General features: G+C 45.6%; 1 protein-coding gene across 2 annotated transcripts in view; it reads left to right on the top strand.

Annotated features, from left to right (window-relative positions):
- The window catches only part of KIF16B (kinesin family member 16B), a 283,672-nt gene extending 269,095 nt beyond the window's left edge, over nucleotides 1-14,577 (top strand). For both annotated transcript variants that reach the window (XM_080813104.1, XM_080813105.1), the window contains one exon: nucleotides 13,325-14,577. In XM_080813104.1, the coding sequence (XP_080669230.1) occupies nucleotides 13,325-13,483 (159 nt within the window). In that variant the 3' untranslated portion in view covers nucleotides 13,484-14,577. The remainder of the gene's footprint in view (nucleotides 1-13,324) is intronic.
- The last annotated feature ends 8,016 nt before the right edge of the window (nucleotides 14,578-22,593 follow it).

The raw sequence follows: 22,593 nt of genomic DNA, 5'->3' as shown, positions 1-22,593 counted from the left end.
TTTTATAAATTTGAATTAGACTTTCTCAAAGATGCTTTGATTCCCTTAGCTCCATTTATTGATATTTGTTTTCCAAGTAAGTTGTGCCTTTTTTGAGAGAGAGGGAGATGGAGGGAGGGGCACAGGGAGAGGGGGAATCTTATGCAGGCTCTACCCATGTCCAGTGCAGAGTCCAACACAGGACTTGATCTCACAACCCTGAGATCATGATCTAAGCCAAAATCAAGAGTTGTATGCTTAACCGACTGAGCCACCCAGGTGCCCTGTAAATTTTGCTTTTCCTCAATGTGTGCACTGTGGCCTTTGCCAGTGAACCTCTGCACTGTCCTTTCATTGCTTTTGAAAACTGCATTTTTGTTTTAGAATTCAGGTAGTTACTTTTTTCCTTTAACGGTCCCCCCCCCTTTTTTTTCCCGTATGTCACTTATATTTCATAGCAGTAATGAATCAGCATATGTTGCAGCCCTTTGAAACAATATTTGGGAGAAAGAAATGGGTAAAAACATCAGTTTGTTCCAATTCCACACAACTTTTTGTCTTCATTGTTTGCCTGTCGAAAGCTCCCATCCATTTTTAGACAGACTTATTTCTGTTCCCAGGAATTCACAGCAATGTGGTTACATTTACATATATTCATTCCAGGCAACCAAAAAAAAAAAAAAAAACCTGAGGACTTTGTCCAATTTGTTTCCTGAGATCACCTGTTTCATATTATTTATAAGTAAAATCGAGAAACTAATACTAAAATCAGGAAAGTAATTGTTAATCACAGTTGAAAATGGCAGTCAATGATGCTGTCACCTTTTTCTTGATGGATTTTGTAGCTGACTAGAAACAAAGCCCCAGCGGATTGCAGATTTTTTATTTCAGAGCTCTGTGGATAAGTGCTATGAGCAAGAAGACCGTCTGCTCTAACCATCTTTGTAGGCTGGGATATCATGCTTTTTCGTATCTGTTGCTGCTGATTCACCTTTTCTTTTCCATTTATAGTGCTTCTCTTCCAGTTTCCAAAAATGCCTTTTTTGCAGTTTCTGATTGGAAAGAATCTGGGCATAACCAAGTACTAGCTCAGTCAGTACAAACTGACATTTCTTACTTTGCAAGGCAGTTTCCTCGTGGCAGAAACTGGATGTCACATTAGTCCAAATGAGCCCATGATGTCTTAGATTAAATGGTCTCATAGCTTTCTGCACGAAAGCTATCCCCCAGCTGGAGCGATTTCCCTTTGATCTGTGAGATCTTCTTCCACGTTTTGCCAGTCCTCCTGAACTTGTTCCACAATGCTTTCAGAGCCTCCCAGCTGAGAACAACCTTGGGCGCTCAAGGTGTTGACTCAGAGTGGTGCTTACATGGGTTCAGGTTCATTTGGTAGTTAACAGAGCCAGACACGAGTGCACAAGGACACCCTGCTTAATCCACGGCCAAACCGACAACATTCCCAACTTCTCTTCTGCAGCAACTTCTCACGTTTGAAGGGGTGCCAAGACAGTTTGAAGAGTTTCTCAAGTTTGGCTTTGGAGCACGAATTAAGATTTGATAGACTTCTTCTCTCCAGTGATTTAGTAAACTTCTCTTGTTCCAGAGAGAAGATACTATATAAATCTGTGAAATTTTGCTGCAAGGGAAGGTCCTAAGGAGAAGAAACCCAGGCTTCTCATTGTTCATCAGGACTTAATAACGTTACCTAATATTCATTGTATCGAGCACTTAATGGAGAGTGTCTTTCCAGAGGAAAGCACTCTGCAGGACGTACATATTTTCAGTGTAAATATTTTTTAACTTAGGTGCTTCATTGTGTGGATGATACCTGGTTGGTAAAGGAATTTTTAAAAATCCACAATAACACATCCTTCTTAAGAATTAGGCTTTCTCGAAGTTCTATTAGAGAAATTTTGGTCATGCTTTTCTCCCTGCCTCCTCCTTTCCCCAACATAGTCAAGCCTCCATCATTGTCCCCAGTGAAGGGGATCATTGGTGCGGATAATCCAAATCCCCAGCTAATCCTCTCTGTGGGGTGGGGTCACAGACCCACCACTCAGGGCCACAGGCCTCATCACACCTGGGGCATGACCATGGCTCCCTCCTGGGACGTAGGGCAACTCGTGGACTCTGAGGAATAACTCCCAGGGCAAGAGGATAATCTGCAAGGCAAATAGTCCCACAGGGATCATCAGGAACCCCTAGTCCAGAGAACAATAAAGGGGCAGTGGGTCTTCCCTCCTAGGCTCAAGACCTGACCCTCTTGCCCTGGAATTCAGGGATGCATTGGTATTCAGTGATGGTCCAGTCCAAGGCCAGCCTGAGAAAACCTGCCATCAATACGTAAGTGACCTCAGGTCAGACATTAAAGGGGAGGATGGTTCTGCTCAACCACAGGCACAGACAGTAGAAAGGAGTGAGGTAGTCATTCAGGGTTCCTGAAGCATCACCCTGCATCCAAGTGCTTGGCTCCTACTCAGGGGGAGACTATGGGAGACCAGAAATTAATTCTTAACGATTCTTTGAATTGGAGTTTAAGTACATTATAGCCAAGACGGGTACCATACAGCAAGATTCTTTCTCATTTGAAAGTCTGTCAGTCAGATTGGTCATTTGGAGCAGTCATTCTGTCTCAGAATGTCAGGAACCTCTTTGAAGGTTTATACAGTACAAGAAGGAATCAGGAGCTGAGAAACAAAGAATCGTTCTTTTTTTCCCTCCGATGGCATTTTCCAGAATCTCAGTGTCCAAAATGTATCTTAAAATGAGCTTTGGGGGCATCATTAATTTACCTGGTGTAGCCTAGAATTTTAAACTTACAATTACGATTCCCCATTTTGAAAAACCCATTAACTCTTCCTTACTTTAAAGCAGTTTTTGAAATGAAGGGTCTGCCAGTATCCGATATGAGGCGACTTTGGAAAAAAAGCCATTCCAGACTTGCTGTCTTCTACTTTCCTTTGAAGGGGAAAACATTAAAGCATTAAATACTTCCACATTTTAAGCCCACGTGTCTCTAAACACCTAAAAGGGGAGAAAATGAATATATTTGCTTGTTAACTCCTGAGGACAAAACTGTGTAGATAATAATGTTACCCACTTAATAAATGCATGGTGTGAATTGGGCCTTGCCCCACGCACCTCACAGACACAGCTCATTTCATCTCCTGATTGAAAAGTGTGTATAATCAGATGAAGAAACCGAGGTGCAGAGGAGTTCAGGGACTTAATCCAGACTCCAGTACTGCAGTGTCCCGCGCCCAGCGTGGTGGCTGCTACATGACTGGGTGTCCCGGGATGTGCCTCGCAATGCGAGGGTTGGACTCCAGTGGTCATGTGGTCCACACGGCCAGCTCAGCCCCGGGGCTGCTCTCCCACCCTCCCCGACCGGATGCTGGGACAGTTGAGTTGCTGTGCCTCCGTGTGGCGCTGTTACCAGTCTCTTAACCCAGATCCAGTGAACAAAAGTCAAAGAACCAGGATGAGCACTGGAAACTACATTTCTCCCACAGTCCATCCTCCCATATTTTGCTTCCGCTGAGTAAGGTCGAGAATGGGACCTGTCAGACTTTCTGCAAGCAGTTGGCCTGCTGCCTTACAGCTGACGTGCCCTTGCTTGCAACTCAAGGTGCAGCCTCAGCTCTTTCCCCTCCGTGAACCCAAGAAAGGGGCCTGTTATTGACTTGGGTTTTGGAGAAGAGCTCACCCAGCTTCACAGTCTGAGCAGATTTGGGGCTTTCTATGTGGCCTTTCTGTGGGGCCGCCCACTCAGCTTGCTGGTCTACCGGGCCGGTAGGTCACAAACCCTAGAGCTATGCTCAGTACCCCAAGCAGGGATGCCAACCTGTAAAAATTGAATATCACGTGACTTTAAGTGCACATTCCTTATAAAATTTTTAAAGCTCGCTGGATTTTATTAGAATATGTGAGCCAGACTGAGTATATTAAATTTATGAGTCCAATTGATGCAGTACCATAATAATTCAATACAATATGCTTATGTCATTAAGCTCATAAAGAAGATTCTCTGAATAGCTGTAATGAATAGTTCCGATTCTGTAATCACAGACTAACATTTTCACCCTGATGAATTTTAACTGGGAGCTCTCAGAATTCTCTATAAAATCAAGAAATAAATGCCATATTTCAAATGATGACTACTTATTTCAAGTATTTACTTTAAAACCTAGGATGGATAAAAAGAAGTACCTGCTAAGACAGAATTATTCATTAGAAATACTGAAGAGGTTGGAAGAGGTTAGCATGAAGTAGAATAGGACTGTGATTTATGGCTAGTCATAAATTATAAATAAAAGCCAAAGAGACTTTTCTGCTTTGACTAATTTCATGGACTCCCTCATCTCTGCCTTCTTCCCACACACACAAAAGTTGGTTATCTATCACATGTAATAAACTAACCCAAAACTTAACTTCCTTAAAGCAACTGCCATTTTATTGCTTCTGAATGCTATGGTTCTGGAATTTGGGCAGGGCTCCTCCAAGTGGTTCATCCTTTCCTAGTGTCAGGTATCAGGTCAGGTAACTTCCATGACTTCATTCTGATCATGGCGCCACTAAGGACTAGGCCTACCTGGGGCTCCAGAGCCTGCCAGGTGACAGCTTTGCCTCCACCTTGTTCCCTTGTTGAAAATAAGGCTCAGGCTCCACCCAGAAGGCCTGACAGGATCCAGGAATCAGAGAGAAGAGACACCGCCAGAGCACAGTGCAGGACCCCCAGCGTGAGAGTCAGTAGAGAGCCAGTCTGGTGAGCAGAACATTCCAGAAGTATGTCCCCGATGCTAAATGGGCCCCACATCATGTGCACACAGTATGGTCATGTGGACTCTTGGGGACACTCCAAGCTGTGCACCCTCACCATGATGCTTTGCACGTGCTCTCCCCACTGCCTGGAATAGGCTTCCTTCAAGTAACTTCCGCCAATATTTTCTCCAGTCTGATTCTTACTCATCCCTCAGCTCTTGGCATAAATGTCCCCAGTTCCCAGAACTAGGCTGGATGCCTTTTCTGTGTGCTCTCATTTCTGTTCAGAGAATGTAGCCTTATTTTAATCAGTGCTTTACCTATCCAACTCCCTGGAATGCCTACACATTACTCAGGGCAGGAACTGATCTTACTACTGAATCCTCAGCAGCACTGGCGTGTAGAAAGCTCTCAACAAATATTTGTTGGGTGCATGAATGAAGTATCAAGAGAGAGAAGAGCCAAAAAAGAACAAACCTTGTCCAGTGCTCAGAAGACAAGTAGGATTTAGATGAATGATTCTGAACAGTGAAGACATGATACAGGGAAGCCCAGGCTCTGTGTCGGTTCTAATCAACATTGGACACCCAGTGCCTGGCCCACTGCTCCTTGTAGAGCAGGTGTGTGGTAACTGCAATGGATGGATGAGTTGCTTGAATCAAACTGTCCTAATTTCATCAGAGTGTGGAGGACATTTAGGGGCAGGTCGGGAAAGGAACCCGGTATTTTTGATGCAGTGGAGACAAATTTTAGGACCTCTAAATAGCCAGAGAGAGAGGCGTCAACTAGAATTTATGAGTTTGAAACTGGAAAACCTTGAGTGATTGGATATTGACCCCACTGGGTTGATTCATGACACATGGCCAGTGGTAGCCAGACCTCACTCGGATCTGGAAATATCCCAGCGTGTCTCCATCCTGGCTTGATCTGTCTTCAGAGCCCATCAGTCGAGGATGAATATTCCAAGTGCTGCAAGGTAAATGAAACCTCTAAGTCTTAGCAGACTGATCGTTGTCTTTAAGCTGCCATCATGGCTAATGGCTTCTGGAAATGAGGAATTCCAGCAAACTGTCTTCCTTGTTAATATGTCACAGTGGAAAGGTGGATAAGGCCCTGCTACATTTTTAAAGCACATTTTAATAATTTCAATAACTTGAAATTAAATTATGGATGTATGTTAAAATTTTGTGACATGAAGTGGGTCGACAGCAGTGAGATGGCTGGGGACATCAGGAGTGACACAGCTGGGCAGTACACAGCCATGTATGTGACAGGATGCAGTTACAGTCATGAGCCTGTATGACTCTGTTATATAGGCTCACATGTAAGCCTGTATAACAGAGTCTTAGGTTCTAGAATATAGACTATTCTAGAGTTTATAATAATAGATTATAAGCCCCAGTAAATAAGCTTTTTAGCAACCTAAAATAGTCAGGACTTTATCCCCATGATAATTAAAGTAGAAGGAAGGGAGCCAAAAAAAATAAGAAGGTAGGATCTTTTGAATGCTTCTGAGACCCTACTCTCATTCCCATGTATTTACACACACACACACACACACACACACACACACACGGAAATTCTGAGAGCCTCTGTGAGCATGGGCTCAAAAGAGAAGGGCTGTGTTTACCTTTACTCACTACGTTTCAGGCCTCGCAGGATTGTACCTTGTGAATTACATTAGACCATCTCACTTTCTCCTGAATTTGAAGAGTCTGTCCTTTGTCAGCCTCTGTGGTCTGTTGACATGGGCTAAGTCACTGCCTCTGGGGGTCTCTGTAAACAGGGTATGCATACCTTGTCCTCTTCTTCCTCACCGTGCCCTAGGGGTCCCATGAGCTCATGAACTGGGAAGTGCTTTGTACAAAGTGCCTGTAGACCCAAATCCAGGTTTGGGGTCCTCTGCGTTCCCCTTCAGGTCCTGCTGTTCCCCACACAGCCCTGCACGTGCCGGCCTGGCCCCCTAGTTCACACTATTTGCCAAGTGTGGATGCCACTCCATCTTCCTTCCTTTGTAGACCCCAGACCTGAAAGGAAATGGCTGCAAGATGGCAGGGTCCGCACTGTTTAACTTCCTGCTCATCTCCCAGGTTTTTGCCTGGATGGACTGTACACCACGTGGCCAGTCCCGATGACCAAACCAGCATTTCATCCAGAAACTCCAGACTTGAACAGCCCAGCAGAGGCTGTCTGAAGGCCAAATTTTAGTTAGGTTCTTCTAGTAATTTAAGTACTTTCCTTTCAGCTAGAGCGGGGACTGAAATTGTATTGTAGGTCACACATGAATCATGTTAACAGAATGACCTTCATCAAGAATGAAATAAAAATGAAAATAGCATGTAGCAGCACATTATATTTTCAATTTTTTCTTCCTGATGCAGTGTATTGATTGAGGTACCCGGCTAAAGCTTTAAAATAATTGACTAAATTCTTGCTGAATTGCCCTGTACTGCTGTAGGGAGTGTGTTTCACCTTTCAGAACTCATTAACACAGCCAATAGACCATATTAGCCTGTGTTTTGGTTCAAAAGATTAATAATGTTTAGGTGTCTTGAAATGGCATTGGAATTTTGAAAATTGGCTGTGTGTATATCAGGGTTTGGGGCAAGAACTTTCCAGGTTAACGCTTGGCTGGGGATGTACCCCGAGAATGCACTGACCCATCTGAAATGTTATTCACTAGAGCCTCCGTAGATGGACCTTTTCCTAAGAGTGGGGTGCCCTGAGCAGATCTTGATCTGACACAGTCCAGCCCCCTAGGAGCTTGGGTGTGGACAGATGGAAGGTTTCCTCTGACCAGACTGGTCCTACAACCTGCCTGCCAGTGTGTCAGGGGTCATTGTTAGTTAACTTGTTTGCCAATAGTAGAAAATTGCAGTGGCCCATTGCCAACAAGTGGTTGCATCCACTCCTGGGCTTGGGCGTGGTAAGACCAAAGCCTCTCCTTTAGCTGGCTCTCTGAGAGTTCCCTGAGCTTCTTACACTCTTGAAAATGCCCTCTGGCAGTGGCTGTGCAATCTGGAAGAGATCAATTCCAGCAGAATCCAAGTGGCATCTTCATTAGCTCCTTCGTTATGGGGGTGCTCATCCCAGAAGATGAATGGGAAAAGTTCACCAGTCCTCTGCCCTAAGTCAGATGGATAACCAATCCCCAAAGAAGGGAGAGAGAGTTTTTCAGAATGGAATCTGAGTGCTATTTGGGAAGGAAAAAGGAAACAGGGCAGTTAAAAAAAAAAAAGAAAATGGCCCAGTGCCCACCAAGACTCTGAGAAAGTTATGGAAGCATGGGCACAGACTGCACATGGAACACATATGAGTTCCAACTTCACAGCAAGAGGTGTTTTTCCCATCCCCGTGTTTGTATGGAACATTAACTCTCGAGAACCCAGAGACCCCTCTGTCTCTGTGAGAGCAGCCTCAGGCCTGGGAGAAGCAGTGTATCTGGCTCAGGGTAGATGGATGGCCTTGCCCAGTGAGAGATGGCAGTGCTCAGGAGACAGGGGGCCCAACAAGCAAATAGGGGGATGGTAGCTGCTTGAGAGCAGGCTAGTGATTGAGACCCAGCCTTTGGGGCTGGAGGATGTGAGTGTGTGTCCTTCAGAGCATTACTTAAGCCTCCTGGTCCTCAGTTTCTACATCTAGAAGATGGGGATAGTCATGGTCCCTACTTCATAAAGTTGTTGCAGTCATTAAATGAGATATACCATGGAAAGTTCTCACTATGCCTAGAACACTGCAGGCCCTTGGTAAGTGGTCTCTCTTTAAGAGTAACAAGATGGCAGCTGGTCAGCCTGTTGTGTGCATGTGGGAGACAATCCTCAGGAAATGTGTGGAGGGGTCTTGGCAGGTATGATCGGACCGCTGTGGAAAGAAGAGGTCAGGAGCCTAGTGCAGGTGTCTTTGCAAGCTATATGCCCTTCATTCATCCTGGGGTCTTTTGGCCGCCTCTTGAAAAGCTCCTAGTCCCCTACAGGATTTTGTCTTGTTTGGGGGTAAAGCACCTGCCTGTTTAATGTTTTGGAACAAACCCATGCAGTCCCGTCTTTCCTGGTTACTTCTACCCCCTGCTTACTGCCCCCTGCATAGACCTTAAAAAACAGTAAGGTACACCCACAGACTATAGAAGAAAGGCACTTTCTGGAATCAAGGTTCTCTGCTTCGGTACTGAAATATGCGTTCGAGATCAGCCATCTAAACCTGATTTCCTGAAAGTATTGATAAGAAAACATCTTATACTTTAGTGCTGGTCCAAGTAGCAAAAAGTAAATTACATAGATAAATGTCTCATCTACTTCTTATTATTCTTAAATCCTTTTTTTTTTTAAATGCCAAATGGATAAATAACTCCCCGAGCTGGGTCTCCAATGTTGCTGTGCTATTTCCTTCTCTCCTCTGTGTCTTCTGTTCTCCCTCTGTCACAACCCTTCCTCTCTTGCCCTCCCCTAGCCAGCGCCTCCATCTCTGTGTGGTCCCCTCCCTTTCCCACCTTCACTCATACTCAGACCCCCTCCCAGATCCCTTCTCGCTCTGTACCATGGGTTTGCAATCTTATTGAAAAAGGATTTAGTTTAATCTGACTTTCATCTTCTAACTACCCTGGGCGAGGCAGGGCTGAAATGGTGCACAGCCGCGGGGGCTGCAGCTGCCCGTTCGCAGTGGCCCCGATCTGAGCGTTTAATGAAGCCAGGACTTGGGTGAGACACCCAACACCAGGGTGGGCAAGGCTTGCCGGCCTTCTGGGGTCCCTGACAGCCACAGAGATTTAAATATGCCTGGCTTTTGTTTCTTTTCTTTTCTTTTTTAATGGAGAAAATGCCACGTGAAAGAAACAGAAATTGGATATTGGATTTCACAAATCCTTCTCCTTCTTTGCCCTTCTGACCCTGAAAGCCACTTAAACTCCTAATGTCCTTCAACTTTTGTAATACTTTTTTATAAAGTGAAATGCCCTGGGAATGCAGCTTGGCTTTTCTGGATTTATTTTTCACATACTGGGGAGGGCTAGACAATAAAAAGGGGATCACTTTGACAGGAAGAACTTTAATTTTCTCCCCTCAGCCACAGATGCTGTAGAAAACATTGTGAGCACAAGCAACAAAAATTACAAATGTAGGGAATATGTGTGTCTTTAAATGTATATTTTACATATAATTATAATATATACCTATTAAATAGATATAATAGAGTTCTAGTTCATTTGCAGATCTTGGTCTGAGCCTAAAATCCTGTAGGGGAACTGCTTTACAGGAGAGAAAGCTGTAAACTCGATTCACCAGACACCATTGTGTGGAGGCACATTTAATCCCTGAAGAAGAGCTCAGAGGGAAGAAGCAAACCAGTCACCGCTGCCTGCCTCCCTGGGAAAGGCAGTCAGAGGGCTTGTTCACGTGTGGAATACTATATAGCCATGATAATGGACACACTGCAGCTCTACCCAGCAGGGTGTGTGAGTCACATACATCGTGTTAAAGCCCAGGAGGCCAGACACGAAAGACAGTGTCTGTGTGATTCCATGAATGTGAGGTTCAAAAACTGGCAGAACTAATGGATGATGGGAGAAGTCAGGATAGCCTTGTCCTTGGGGAAAGGATTGTGAGGGAGAATGAGGAGGGCTGCTCCTAGGTACTAGCAGCGTTGTCTTGTTTTAATCTTGGTGCTGATCACACAGGGATGTCCACTTTTTGAAACTTCATCAGGTTGTGCACATGTGCTGTTTTCTCTGCGTGCACTTCAATTTTTAAAGGTTAACTACTCAGTTTCAGTCATCAGGGTTCCTTCCAAGCATTTTTCCCAAGCTTAACAGTGTGTAAGGTATGGTGGGGGTTCCAAAGAAGAGGGATCTGCTGCTGCCTGTGACCTCAAGAACTTCTGGAAGTTTAGTTCTGTCTTCTGTGCCCAACCCTACGCCTAGTCCTTGGGTTTTGTCATTTGCCAGAAGTTTGGCCAGCCTGCTGTCAGCCTATGGCACCAAGCCTCCCATGCCTCAGTCGAATACTTCAGAGCGCCTGAAGCTCACTGTGAAAACACTCCCAATCAAAGCATTTCTTTGACCAAGGAAGCGTTCTATGTAAAGGGAGCCCAGGCCACCCCATCCTGCCAAGCAGAGTTTTGCAATGTAAAAACTCTACTGCAATGTTTGCAATTCACTGAATGAGATCCTTCTCTCTTGAGTTTCCATGGAGACATGCTAGTGAGTTCATTTAAAGAAAAAGGCACTACCTACACCTAGTTTTCAGTTCTCCTGGTTGTGGTGTCCTGGCAGTGAAGGGCTCTCCAGTACTTTCTCTTTTTCTTCCATTTACATTTTAACTTTCACTTTTCACTGTACCTACCCTTTGGGCTCTACTGGCCCTTTAATTTAAAGTCCCCCACCCCCTCCTTGTGAATTAATGGCAAATGTTGGTACAACAGCCGTTTCCAGATGTGAGTACCTTCCGTTCTGTTGGAATTCATCTTGAAGGCAAGTTGGTGGTGAGCATTAAATGTGGGACCCCTGCAGCAGGGGGGCCGCTCAGGAACTCCGGAGGGGACGGCTACCTGGCTCTGGGTGTGCTTTAGACTATGAAAGAGTTGCGACCCTAAGCTCCAGGCACCCAAGCTCCTTGTCATCCTTGTTCCAAATGCCTCATTCTCGACCTGCCAACATGCACTTACATTTTGCACTTACAATTGCAAGCATTGGCTGGCAGGGTGTGGTCTCCCACGTGCACTTGTATCCATATTGGATGGACCACAGCTCCCTGTAAATTTGCTCTCCTCAGCTTCCCTTCCCCCAGGAAAGTTGAAGTCCGGTTCCCTTTTGCCTCTGATGCAAATAAGTCCTGGTGTAAGGTCTTCATTTTTCAGTAATTGGTTTGGGCCCCTTCTTGCCTCCGCCTAATTGCTCTTTCAGGCTCCTTTCCTGAGAGATTACTGTGAGGCCAGTAAGTTAGGTATATTGAACAAAAAAAGAGTCTGTGTTAAAAACCCTTGTTTTTAAGTCCCCTCTCCTGATCTGTAGCCTTGCTCGCTTCTGCAGCAGGATCCTCACCCAAAAATGGGTTTGACAGGTTAAAAAAAAAAAAAAAGAAGCAGGTAATTCTGGGCAGAGTACGATGATAGCATAAAATTAGGTGAGTTCAGAAATTTGGGGGCATGGTGCAAGGTTCCGTTTTCATGCTTTAGGGACGGCTTCACAGGGGTATGCATGGGTCAAGATTGTCATCAGATTGTCCGTTTGAAGAATGTGCAGTGACTGTGCATCAGCAAGAAATTAGAAAATTTTTAGAAACTATAAATTACTATACAAATGTTAATTAGTAATAATCCTCATTATTACATTTAAGAAAACAGGAGACAAATTTTCCTCCAGCAGTGTCTTCTTTCAGAAGTAAATTTCAGGCTAGCAATACGTAGAGGAGGCCGAATTCCACTGCCCTGGGCCAAGGTTTCCCTATCGTGCTGGCATGGGGCTGTCCTGTGCGTCACAGGACAGAGTGGCAATCAGTGGAAAACATTTCCAGACACTGCTGTATGTCTTCTGTGGGGCAAATCACCCCCGATTGGGAACCCCTCCTTTTAAGGCCTCGGCCGTGTTCCACAGACAAATTTCTTTGTTACTGAAAGTCTGTAATTATTATGTTTAATTTCAAGGCTTGTGATAGGATTGTTTATGTTTTTTAAACAAGCCGGGACCCTGCTAGAGATGTAGGCTTACCCACCCCACTCCACCCCACCCCACTGCATTCGGGCCCATTCTGTTATAAATAACATTTGCCTGACCTGAAATACATTAACTATTTTTGTGTGTCCTGTTTTCCTTTAATACATCCTGCCAGCAGCCACGTCTCATTCCATCCCCAGCATCTCAGATCCTCGTCCCAGACATGCTTTGCTTGCTGGGTGCCAGAGAAGGCAGCGAAAGCTGCAACAAACACGTGCAGTGGGGAGGGGGGGAGGGGCAGCGCAGGGGGAGTTCAGAGCAATTACCCTCAGGAAGAATTTCTTTTCATTGATGATTATAGGTTTTGCAAAATGATTTGTAAATATTAATACTTGGAATTGACCTTCTTGTACCCAGTATTTCTTTCTCCTTTGGTTTATAAGACAGATCCAAAGCAGACAGGGATGGTATCATTTAAAAATGCTAGTCGGTGGCACATTTAGCATTATACAGATGGCTAGCCTTTTTTTTTTTTTTAATTTTCTGTGCCTCCTTTTAATCAGCTTTCTATTTAATAAGTAAGTTGGAGGGAAATGAATTGTTACAAAATAGGATCTTAACTAGTGCCGCTGTTGCTGGAATGCAGACCCCCCCCACCCCCACCCATGCCTGGCACCACATTGGCATTTCTCTGGGCATTGTGTGCAGGTGGACCTGAAGCCGTGTCGCTGTGAGTCCCAGAAAAGTCACCTGCATCATGGGTGCTGTGGCTGTATTCCCTTGGGCGGGTCTGGTGACAGCTGAGGCCACACACAGTCCCCTGCGCTGTTTCTAATAACAGCAACAGCTCCAAGTGGGTGGCGAGTTGTGTGTGGAATTTCTTCTCTCCTTGATTCCACCCGACGACATCTAACCATGTTTTGGCTCTTGTCTCTTCCTCAGAAATACCTCAGGAACTTTTTCAGCGTGATGCTCCAATCCGCGACGTCCCCCCTGCACATCAACAAGGTGGGGCTGACCCTTTCCAAACACACCATTTGTGAGTTCTCGCCGTTCTTCAAGAAGGGAGTCTTTGACTACAGCAGCCACGGGACGGGGTAGAGCTGCGGAGGGGGGTATGGAGGAACCACCAATGCAGTGCCTTCTCCTCGAAGGGGCCCTCCTGGCGCAGGGCAGCCTCACCAGGGCCCCCCGAGTGCCTGAATCTGGGACTGGATGTTTCGCTTAGCTGATGGGGACCCCGACGGGCAGCTGTTGCTGTCCCATTGCCGTTGAATGTGGCCTTTTCCCCATAGTGCTTCCTTCTCATCCCAGCAGAGTCTGCCCCTGTGGCAGAATGGACGTGGCTGGGCTGTCGCAGGCTCTCTGAGTGCGGCGGGCCCAGGACCTCCCCAGTGAGTGGCTGGCTCACCAGACCTCCCTTCAATGACTGGCATCTGGTTTCCTCTTCCACCAAAAGATATATCTTATTTTTTATAGTCCTTCCATGTGGCTAGCTACATCCCAAGAGAAGCATTTTAAATGATTTCACTGTATTTTTTTTTCTTTTTCCCCTCATTTGAGTCAGAACTTTTGTACAATACCTAGCCACTGATGTTTACACAGAATTTCATATTCTGCAAAAGGGAATTTTGGTCCAGTCATGACTGGAATCTTCCATGCTTGACAAATTGGATGTAGGTGACATCACTTAAAACTTCTGTAAATCCATACAAATAGGAGGTTTGTTTAATCTTGAATATTTAAGGGAATTGCCCCAAATGTAAATGGCTACTGTGCATTCTTGAGCTTTCTCTGCTGAGCACAAAAACAAGCGCATAGCTGAATGCCTATTTTTAAATATTATTTTTTTCACATTTTTGTTACAGAATCTACTGGATTTTTGGCTGAAAGACTAGAATTTACAGTAGTTTATTAATGATCCCTTAAATTACTCAGGACTTAATGTAGCATTGCACATCTATGTACAGTAAAACTGCTTTGTTTTACTAAAGAGAAAAATGTGAGTAGACAAAATATAAATGTGGCATATATGGAAATGTATATAATTCTACCTATAGATTTATATATGTACACAGGCCTGTACAATAGTTGTATCAAAATGTATAATCGTTCACACCAAATTTATTAAAGGTATTTGCTTTTTCAAAATTTAAATTGAGCTGCTATCAATATTAAATGATGTTATAGAATCTATCGTGTTGCTCAGTTTATTTTAAGTTTGCGACATGATCATCCCTACTGGTCTGTTTAAAAATTTATCTAATGTGTTTGGGAAGATCCGTAATGTATAATTTAGCATTTGTGTTGCAGAAGATGCCGTGGGAGTAACATTTGAAGCCACAAACAAATGGGGTAACAAAACGTATTTTCATTCAGTCTTCTAGAATATGCGTGTGCAACTGAGCTCTCCAACCTGAAGAATATGTTTAAAGATGCAATAATCCCAATAAGGGGGGGAACTATTATTATACTAATTAGATGTCATAGTTTAACGTGAAAAAAGAGTGGAATTGAAAAAAATTGCCACAGAAAGACTTGCTTTTGTCTGCAGTGGTGATTACAGGCATAGGTTTAGAGGCAATTACTACCCAAGAATTTAAACCTGGAGATTAAAGGATAAAAGCTGGGAGATAATAATTAACCACAGGTCATTTATTTAAAAGGAGTCACAACGCTACAGATTGTCCCTCATTTAATGAGTAAACCAAATGGTTTTCTTCAACAGACCAGATAATCTGTCCCCTGCCCTTTATGACCTGTACTCGAGGGCAGGCTGGTGGCACACTGTTCACTGAAATGACAGAGTATACAGTAATAACGTGGCAAGAATAAACAGACATGTTTGTAAGAAGTGCAGGAACCAGAAGACCCTATGACTCCAATCCTCATCTTAAGTACTCAGCGTTGAGTTTGAAGTTCAAGCACTCACCTGCTCCGGCTAAAGCCAGCTCTGGTGGAAGTATGTCATTTCCCCTCTCTGAGCCTCAGCCTCCCCATCTGAAAACCAAGCTGTTGGCACAGGATGATCTCTAGGTCCCATTCTAGCTGTGCTCACGAGCAGGGGAACAGCTGCTCCTGGTGGATGGACCAGGTCAGCCCCTGGGGTGTGGACGTGAACTACAGACTTCTCATCGGACTCAGAGGCAGCCTGACCTGAACCAAACGTGAGGGAGTGTTGAAAAGCCAGTAAGAAGTCTCACCTAGACAAATAGTGGAATCCCTTTAAGGAACGAAGACAAAAGAGACATCAGAGACAGGATGACAAAATTGAAGCTTTGTTCATTTAGACAGATGCACAGGAGTAAAAGACAATTAGCAAATGCATATTCTGTTACTTCAAGCGCATCAGATAAAGTAATGCTGAGATGAGCATTTTAGGCAAGTCAGATAGAGGTGCCATCAACTTGTACTATTTTTATAGCCAGTTGGACAAATCTAAGAAACTTAGAATTCTTTATTTAAGCTGTTTCAGCCTGTCCTGGGTCTTGCTTTCAGCCTGTCCTAGGTCTTGCTTCCACAATAAAATATGTGTACGAAACTTGTTTATAATCTCAAGTGGTATAGGCACCTTCAGCCTGGATCCCACCCAGACCCTGCTGTTTTGATTAATTTGAGCATGTGGATAGGAACTAACCAAGGCATGCTGGCTCCCTAAGGATGGACATCTAGATTATCCGGCCGATAATGTGGAGAGGCTCTGAAGATTTTTGCATGGGGTACCCAGCCCCAGGGCCATTTCTATTTACATTTCTATGTAGAAAGACTCAGTTCTGCTCAATGTGGCCGTTTACCCACTCAGTGTTCCACGTATCATATGTTTGGCAACGAGAATTTTCACAGCTTAGAGCATCTGTGAGCTCACGACGTGTAGCTGCTGCAAGGCCACGTCTCCAGCCTCAGAGCTGGGGCACGTTGGTGTTTGGGTTCAGGTTTCCAGGATGAGATTCAGACACCTCTTCCCCAGGGCACCATCCCACGTGCACCCCATCATTTCCTTAGACATGCTCTCGGAGACGAAGAACAGTGTTCTGTTGTCATGTGGCTCATTATCACTTAGACTGAGCCTACCACAGGGCAAGCCTCATCTCCTTAGAGGAAGCATGGGCACCAGTCAAGACAGTCATGAGAAAATATTCAGTGGCGTCCCGCTTTCCGATCTGTAGTGTTGAAAAGAGGTTTTAAATACACTCCTTCACAAATGCCTAAAATGATGCCTTGAGGTGTCCTTAGTCCAGAGCCAAACATTTCTGCCACATGAGGCCCCTGTCTTCCCATCTTCTGACACACGCGTGCGGGAGTGGTTCAAATTGGATTTTGTTACTGGGTAAGTATTTTGTTTTTTGTTCTTTTCACTTTGGATAAGACAGGTAGAGAAATTTAGGCAAAATAATTCCATGGCAAAAGCAACTGCTTCAGTTTTATTTAAATTATCATGACAGGTGATTTATGTTTTGGGAAAACTAATTAAAGACCATTAATCTAAGGGCACTCATTCTTGGAGAATTAAGCCTTGTATATCCCTTCTTTTAAAGGCAGTGCTCTTTCCATAAGCAAGAAGAGGACCTGGTTATTGACTTTTTTGCTTCTGTTTAGAGTGTTTTTTCTGATGATAATTATAAGGGTGATGATTCTGTGGTGCTGAGATTTTGAATTTCACACAATACAGAATTATTTCAGAGTTGAAACAAATCCAGCATCTGTTATAAATTTCTAAATCGTCATTTCAAATTGATCCTACATGGTAGGTGGTACATGGGAGTAATCAGGTGCCTTGGTGGTGTTGGCCAGGCTTTACCTTCAGAAGGCTTTTTCATCTGGCAGCCCAGTAGAACCTTGTTACGCTTCAAAATGGTAGGAGAGACGAAGAGACAGTTGGCTGAACTGAAGGGGTTCAAGGATAGGAGTTTATCCTTGTTTGCTGCAAGTAAATGCAATTCGCCTGCATTTATCACTGTCGAATTCTGCACACTAGGCTCTGGCACTGTCTCCTGAGGTTACCCCATGCCTTTCTAGAACGTTCTCCGTCTTGGAAAATGACTAAGCGGAAAAACGTTCTTTCTTTGACTATGCCCATTCGGTACCCCTTCCTCTGTGTATTAAATAATGAAGACTTTTTTTTTTTTTCCCCTCTGAGGGTTACCTCTCCAAAAACTGGTTCTTCGGTGGGAATTTGAGGTTCATCAATTTGATTTTGCTCCGTCCCCATTGCTGGAAAGGCAGAATCTTCCCCACTCAGGGAGAGAGAAATAAATGTGTTTGCAAAAAGATGCACAAGCCATCTCTCTTCACGCATTGAAAATGGGAAAGTGCGCTAGGTACAAAATTGGCAGTGTGTAGAGAGAAATACATCAGCAAAAGGCAAAAAAGCCCCATAGGGTCAGCATACAAAGCTGTTTGGTACCATTAAGGCAGGTCTCCAGAGAGAGAGAAACCTTTCTCTAGAATTTAGGGTGGGGGGGACATGAGAAATATAAATATCTTCACTGTGTGAAAGCAGAGTTATTTTCCTCAAAGTGTCACGAATCCTTATGTGCAGTTAATATTTGCAGAAGTGTTTCCAGTAGCACTTAACGTTGTGCCTGAGAGCTTCTCACTAAATTACAGCCTGAGGGTCTGCTATTCCTGAGGCTCCGTCTTCCTTCTCAGCCTTCTTACGGAAGGAAGGAGGGAAGGAGGGAGGGAGGAAGGAAGACAGCAGCTGCTTTTCCAGAGCTGCTGGGGAATCTCTTAGAGGAGAGAATCGCAGAGAACAATCATACCAGTTTGTGGTGATTAAGAGCTTTTTTTTTTTTTTTTAAACATTTGCACTTTTGTTGATTCTAAATTCTGTTAGCTTTTCTCCTAAAAACAAGCTAGAAACCATGGGGGAAGGGGGTTGCCATTATAAATGACTCTTTTTGTATGGTGTTTTAAGCCCTAATTTTAATGAATGTCATAAGTAAAGTTGCTTCACAGTGGGTGAGATTCTGTGGTTGCAGAGTAATATTAAAATGCTGTTTATCCTTTAAAAGCAGATGGGGAAGGTCATGTTTTCATGATAAAGGATTCTCTTTGCCTTCTGGTACAAGGGCAGCAGCCTGAGTGTACCCACACGTGGGTACTTTTCATAAAGAACGTGTGGCTGGGGCACTGGGTGGCTCAGTCGGTTAAGTGTCTGCCTTCAGCTCAGGTCATGATCCCAGGGGTCCTGAGATCTAGCCCCGCATCGGGCTCCCTGCTCAGTGGAGAACCTGCTTCTCCCTCTCCATCTGCCTGCCACTCTCTTGCCTACTGGTGCGCGCTTTCTGTCAAATAAATAAATAAAATCTTAAAAAAAAAAAAAAAAAAGAAAGAAAGAAAGAAAGAAAAAACATGTGGCCAGACAGTGTGGTGCTCCCCTCGGGGTCTGAAGCGCAGTGTTCTGGGGTGGGGCGTGCATCTGAAGAGCTTGCTGTCCACCGGGCTGGGGGGCTGTTGCATGTATGTGTGTGTCTGATCAGGAAATCGTTGCCAGCTGGCCCAGCCCCATGGCACGCACCTCATTCCCTCCCTGTATAAGCCATTCCTCTCCATGCCTGGCATACCCCTCTCTTGCTCTGTGCCCCTTGAGGGCTGTGTAGAAGGATGGACCAGCACAGTAAACCTCGGGAAGTTCATGAAGTCTGGTCTGTGCTTGCCCTCCTTGGAGCCATCTGTGTACGCGTCACTGCCACCGCCCCAGCCCCTTCCTGCCATGGGGACGGTGAAGGAAGGATCCGAACAAACGGCAGCCATTCCTGTGATTCCACTGGCCACATGCTGACTGTCGAGATCCTAGCTGAGAGGGAACAGGGCACAGAGAATATCGACCACACTGGTTGCGTTCTGTTCATTCCTGGTTGTTAGAGAATCCGTCTGCTTATCATTGGTACCCCTTGTGTCACCAGTCATTCAAAACAGACTCATGACCATCTTCCACGGCCTAGCGTGGAACCAACCGGAGCTTGTGCGACCCCATGATGGCAAAGCCTGATCAATGTCACGGAGCAAGAAGAGACGGTGCTGGGAGAGAACGTACTAGACAAGTTATCTCCTCTTGGAGGCCCTGCAATTTCCCTCAGCTAACACCTGAGCAATGAGGAGAAACGAGTGCCAAAGAGGGAGAGAGGTTGCTCCAAATTGAGGAAAGTATGTGCAAGAGGGAAAACGCTCATCACTGCTGTCACATAAGGGAACATCCGGGACAGTGACAGATTGCAGAGAAAGGCAGAGGCCAGAGGAAAGGGCACCTGAGAGGTTGCTGGCTGAAATTTTGTATATGAGATCACATTTCCCGTCAGCTACCACTGTTTTGGAAGGATATTCCTGGGGAGAGAGAGCATGAGGCAATGAGGGCTCTTCCTTTAAAATCATATGTAATAAAGAGAAGCAAACTTCCTGATTAAAGTTAACAAGCGGGGCACCTGGTGGCTCAGTCGTTAGGCGTCTGCCTTCGGCTGGGGTCATGATCCTGGGGTCCTGGGATCGAGCCCTGCATCAAGCTCCCTGCTTCCCTGCTTGGTGGGGGGCCTGCTTCTCCCTCTCCCATTCCCCCTGCTCGTGTTCCCTCTCTGGCTTTCTCTCTGTGTGTCAAATTAAAAAAAAAAAATCTTAAAAAAGATAAATAAACGTTAACAAGCAAGGAACAAGATTCGGGTGAGGGTTCTGTCCTGTGCCATCTCGAGGCTGGCAGTTCTGCTCTTGGAACACTGACTGTTGGTATATTTCAGGTTCTGAGATTTAGGTGCTCTTGCCTTAGAGAAGTGTCATCTCCGCCGAGCCTCATATGTCTTGCTGGAGTGTGTCCAAACTCCCATACTACCATAGCCAGCAAACCCAAGTAAAGTTCATGTCTTGTCTTTGGGCTCCCACCAAATCCTTGCTTTGTACACAGAAGAATAAGGAGCCCCATGCACTCACAGCTGTCAAGCAACTAGGAGCTGGTCGTGTGGTTTGGTTTATGATTTAGACCAGTGATAGCACAAGGACACTGGTGTCCTTCTTAAGGCTGGGGTGCCGTGATCTGCAGTCCCACATGGACCTCAAGTCCTCTCTCTACCTTCTGGGCCTGAGCATAATCATCCCAGCCTCCCCCTGTCAGAGAAAAGATTGTTTTCAGATTAAAGCAACAACCTGTAACCCGTCCTTCGGATGTACAGAGACGCCTCTTCGCTGGCATGGAAATTAAAACATCTCTCAGCTAGCCTGAGACTGTGGTCCAATGAAGCAGGTCAGTTTCTGCGGATCAGGTGGCTCAGAGGCTGACATCCCTAACCCAGGGTCTCCAGAAACTTTCAGGATGGTCCACTTTGTATGAATTCAGTGCTACCATTCCAAAGGACTGTTGTTCTTCATGAATTAATTCACTGGGCTGTTCAGCGAACAAATCTATTGAAGTTAGAGACCAGGGCCCTCTGGTGGCCCATGACACCTCTCTTCTGCATCTGGTAGCCGTCAGCTTCCTGCTGTCTCTACCCAACACTTTTGCATGTATGACCGTGACCTCAGTGAGCTGGGTGGGGCTCCAGAGAGTCTCAGAGACTCTTGGAAATTGTAGGAGCCCTGCTAGTTTCCCCGAAATCCATGACCATTCTGCTACCAGTGTCCAAGCCCCTTGGGCCCTTAAGCCAAGCGAAGCATTCAAAGCATAGAAGGAAAGCCTTCATCTGTTCTGGAAAGCCTGCCAGTAAGGCAGCATCTTGTGGATGAGGAATAGGTTACAGCACACAGGCCCGGGAGGACACAACTTCAGTATCCTTGTAAGACCTCCAAGGAAGTCTCTACTGCTCAGAGCGGCCCCAGCCCAAGAGACACTTCCTTCTTGCATTTTCTTCCTGTGCCTGTGGTGGGGCTGAAATTACATCAGTTGAGTTGTACCACCTCTGGGACATTCTCTAAGCTCCCGGTAAAACCACAGGTTGTGAGCAGGACAGCCATGCATCTGCCTGGAGAGAAAAGGATGTCTGAGCTGGAAGAAGCCGGAAGAAGCTGGAAGGGGCCTTGGGAACAATCTGAAGCCAGGATCCGTTCGGATACTAGACAGCACACAGGTGGATGGAGAGGACATCCTCCACCAAAGGGACTTGAGATCATTTTGCTAAAGTACACACACAGGCACCCAGCAAGCCCGTCACACCAGCAGGCCCCTCTCCGCCCACAGTTACCACTTGTGATCTCTGATTTCAGTCCATCTCTTAATTTACCAAAGGTAAAGCAGCTGGAGGGAGGTTGCGGCTTACCCAAGCCCCTGACCAGAGCTTCAGTGTCCTAGGTTAACTCCAGGCCTACTGCCACTGCCTGGATGAGAGGAAAATGCTCAGTGTGTCAATCACGGACAAGTCAGGAGATAGAGAGCACACCAGTTATTTTCATAAAGAGAATTTAAAATAATCATAGTTAACTTAAAAGGTGAAAAGCAGAGAACTCAAAGGTAGCACAGAGATAGGAATGACAGGAAGCAGTGGCCACATTCAGGGCTAGGGGAACAAGAGAAGGAGGTTGGAATTATTAAAACTTGGCAGCATGGAGGACAGGCCCCCCCACAGAGTCGAAGCTGAGAGGTCAAGGAGAAGGGGGCACGGGTGCCAGTGCGGGCGTCTGAGCTGGGGGAGGCGTCCTGTGGGGCTGGGACCCAGGCCTCCGAGGAGGAGGAGGGGCTGGCATCTCTGCTTGTCAGCCCTTGTTGGGAAAGTTGCAAGCTGGACTCAGCTGGGGCTCCTGGGTTTAAGGAGTGTGGCTGAGGCAAAGCTGACAGGAACAGGAAGTCCTCTCTTCAGAAAGGGGAAACAGACCGGAAGTGTGGCTGAGGTGATGCTCCCAGGAACAGAAAGCCAAAAAAAAAAAAATCCCTTCTCGCTCCCTGCGCCATGCAGTCTCCTTCTAGGGCCCTGTCTTGGCAGAGACTACCTGGGAGTAGCTGAGCAGAAATGATGTTTACAGAGTTGTAGTCCCTGCCTCCCAGAGCAGACAGGTGCAGGTTTGGGGCTGCCAGGTATGTGTTCACTAAATGGCCCACTGAGCTTTTGTTCCCATTGAAGCCTGAGCCTAACACTCAACGGCTATCAACCAATTCTCAGAGAACAATCTGGAATCTATGCCCCCAGACCCCAACACAAGCCATCACTGGACATCCTTGGGGTGCTGTGTATGCCGATTGCTGGGCAGGGGACACTCTGGGAGTTAATCTGCATGTCCTCCATCCTCTAGGAGCT

The sequence above is a fragment of the Martes martes genome (assembly GCF_963455335.1).
Source record: "Martes martes genome assembly, chromosome: 9".
Lineage (NCBI taxonomy): Eukaryota > Metazoa > Chordata > Mammalia > Carnivora > Mustelidae > Martes > Martes martes.
The sequence above is the reverse complement of the archived record's forward strand: the minus strand, read 5'-3'. Positions and strand labels throughout refer to the sequence as shown.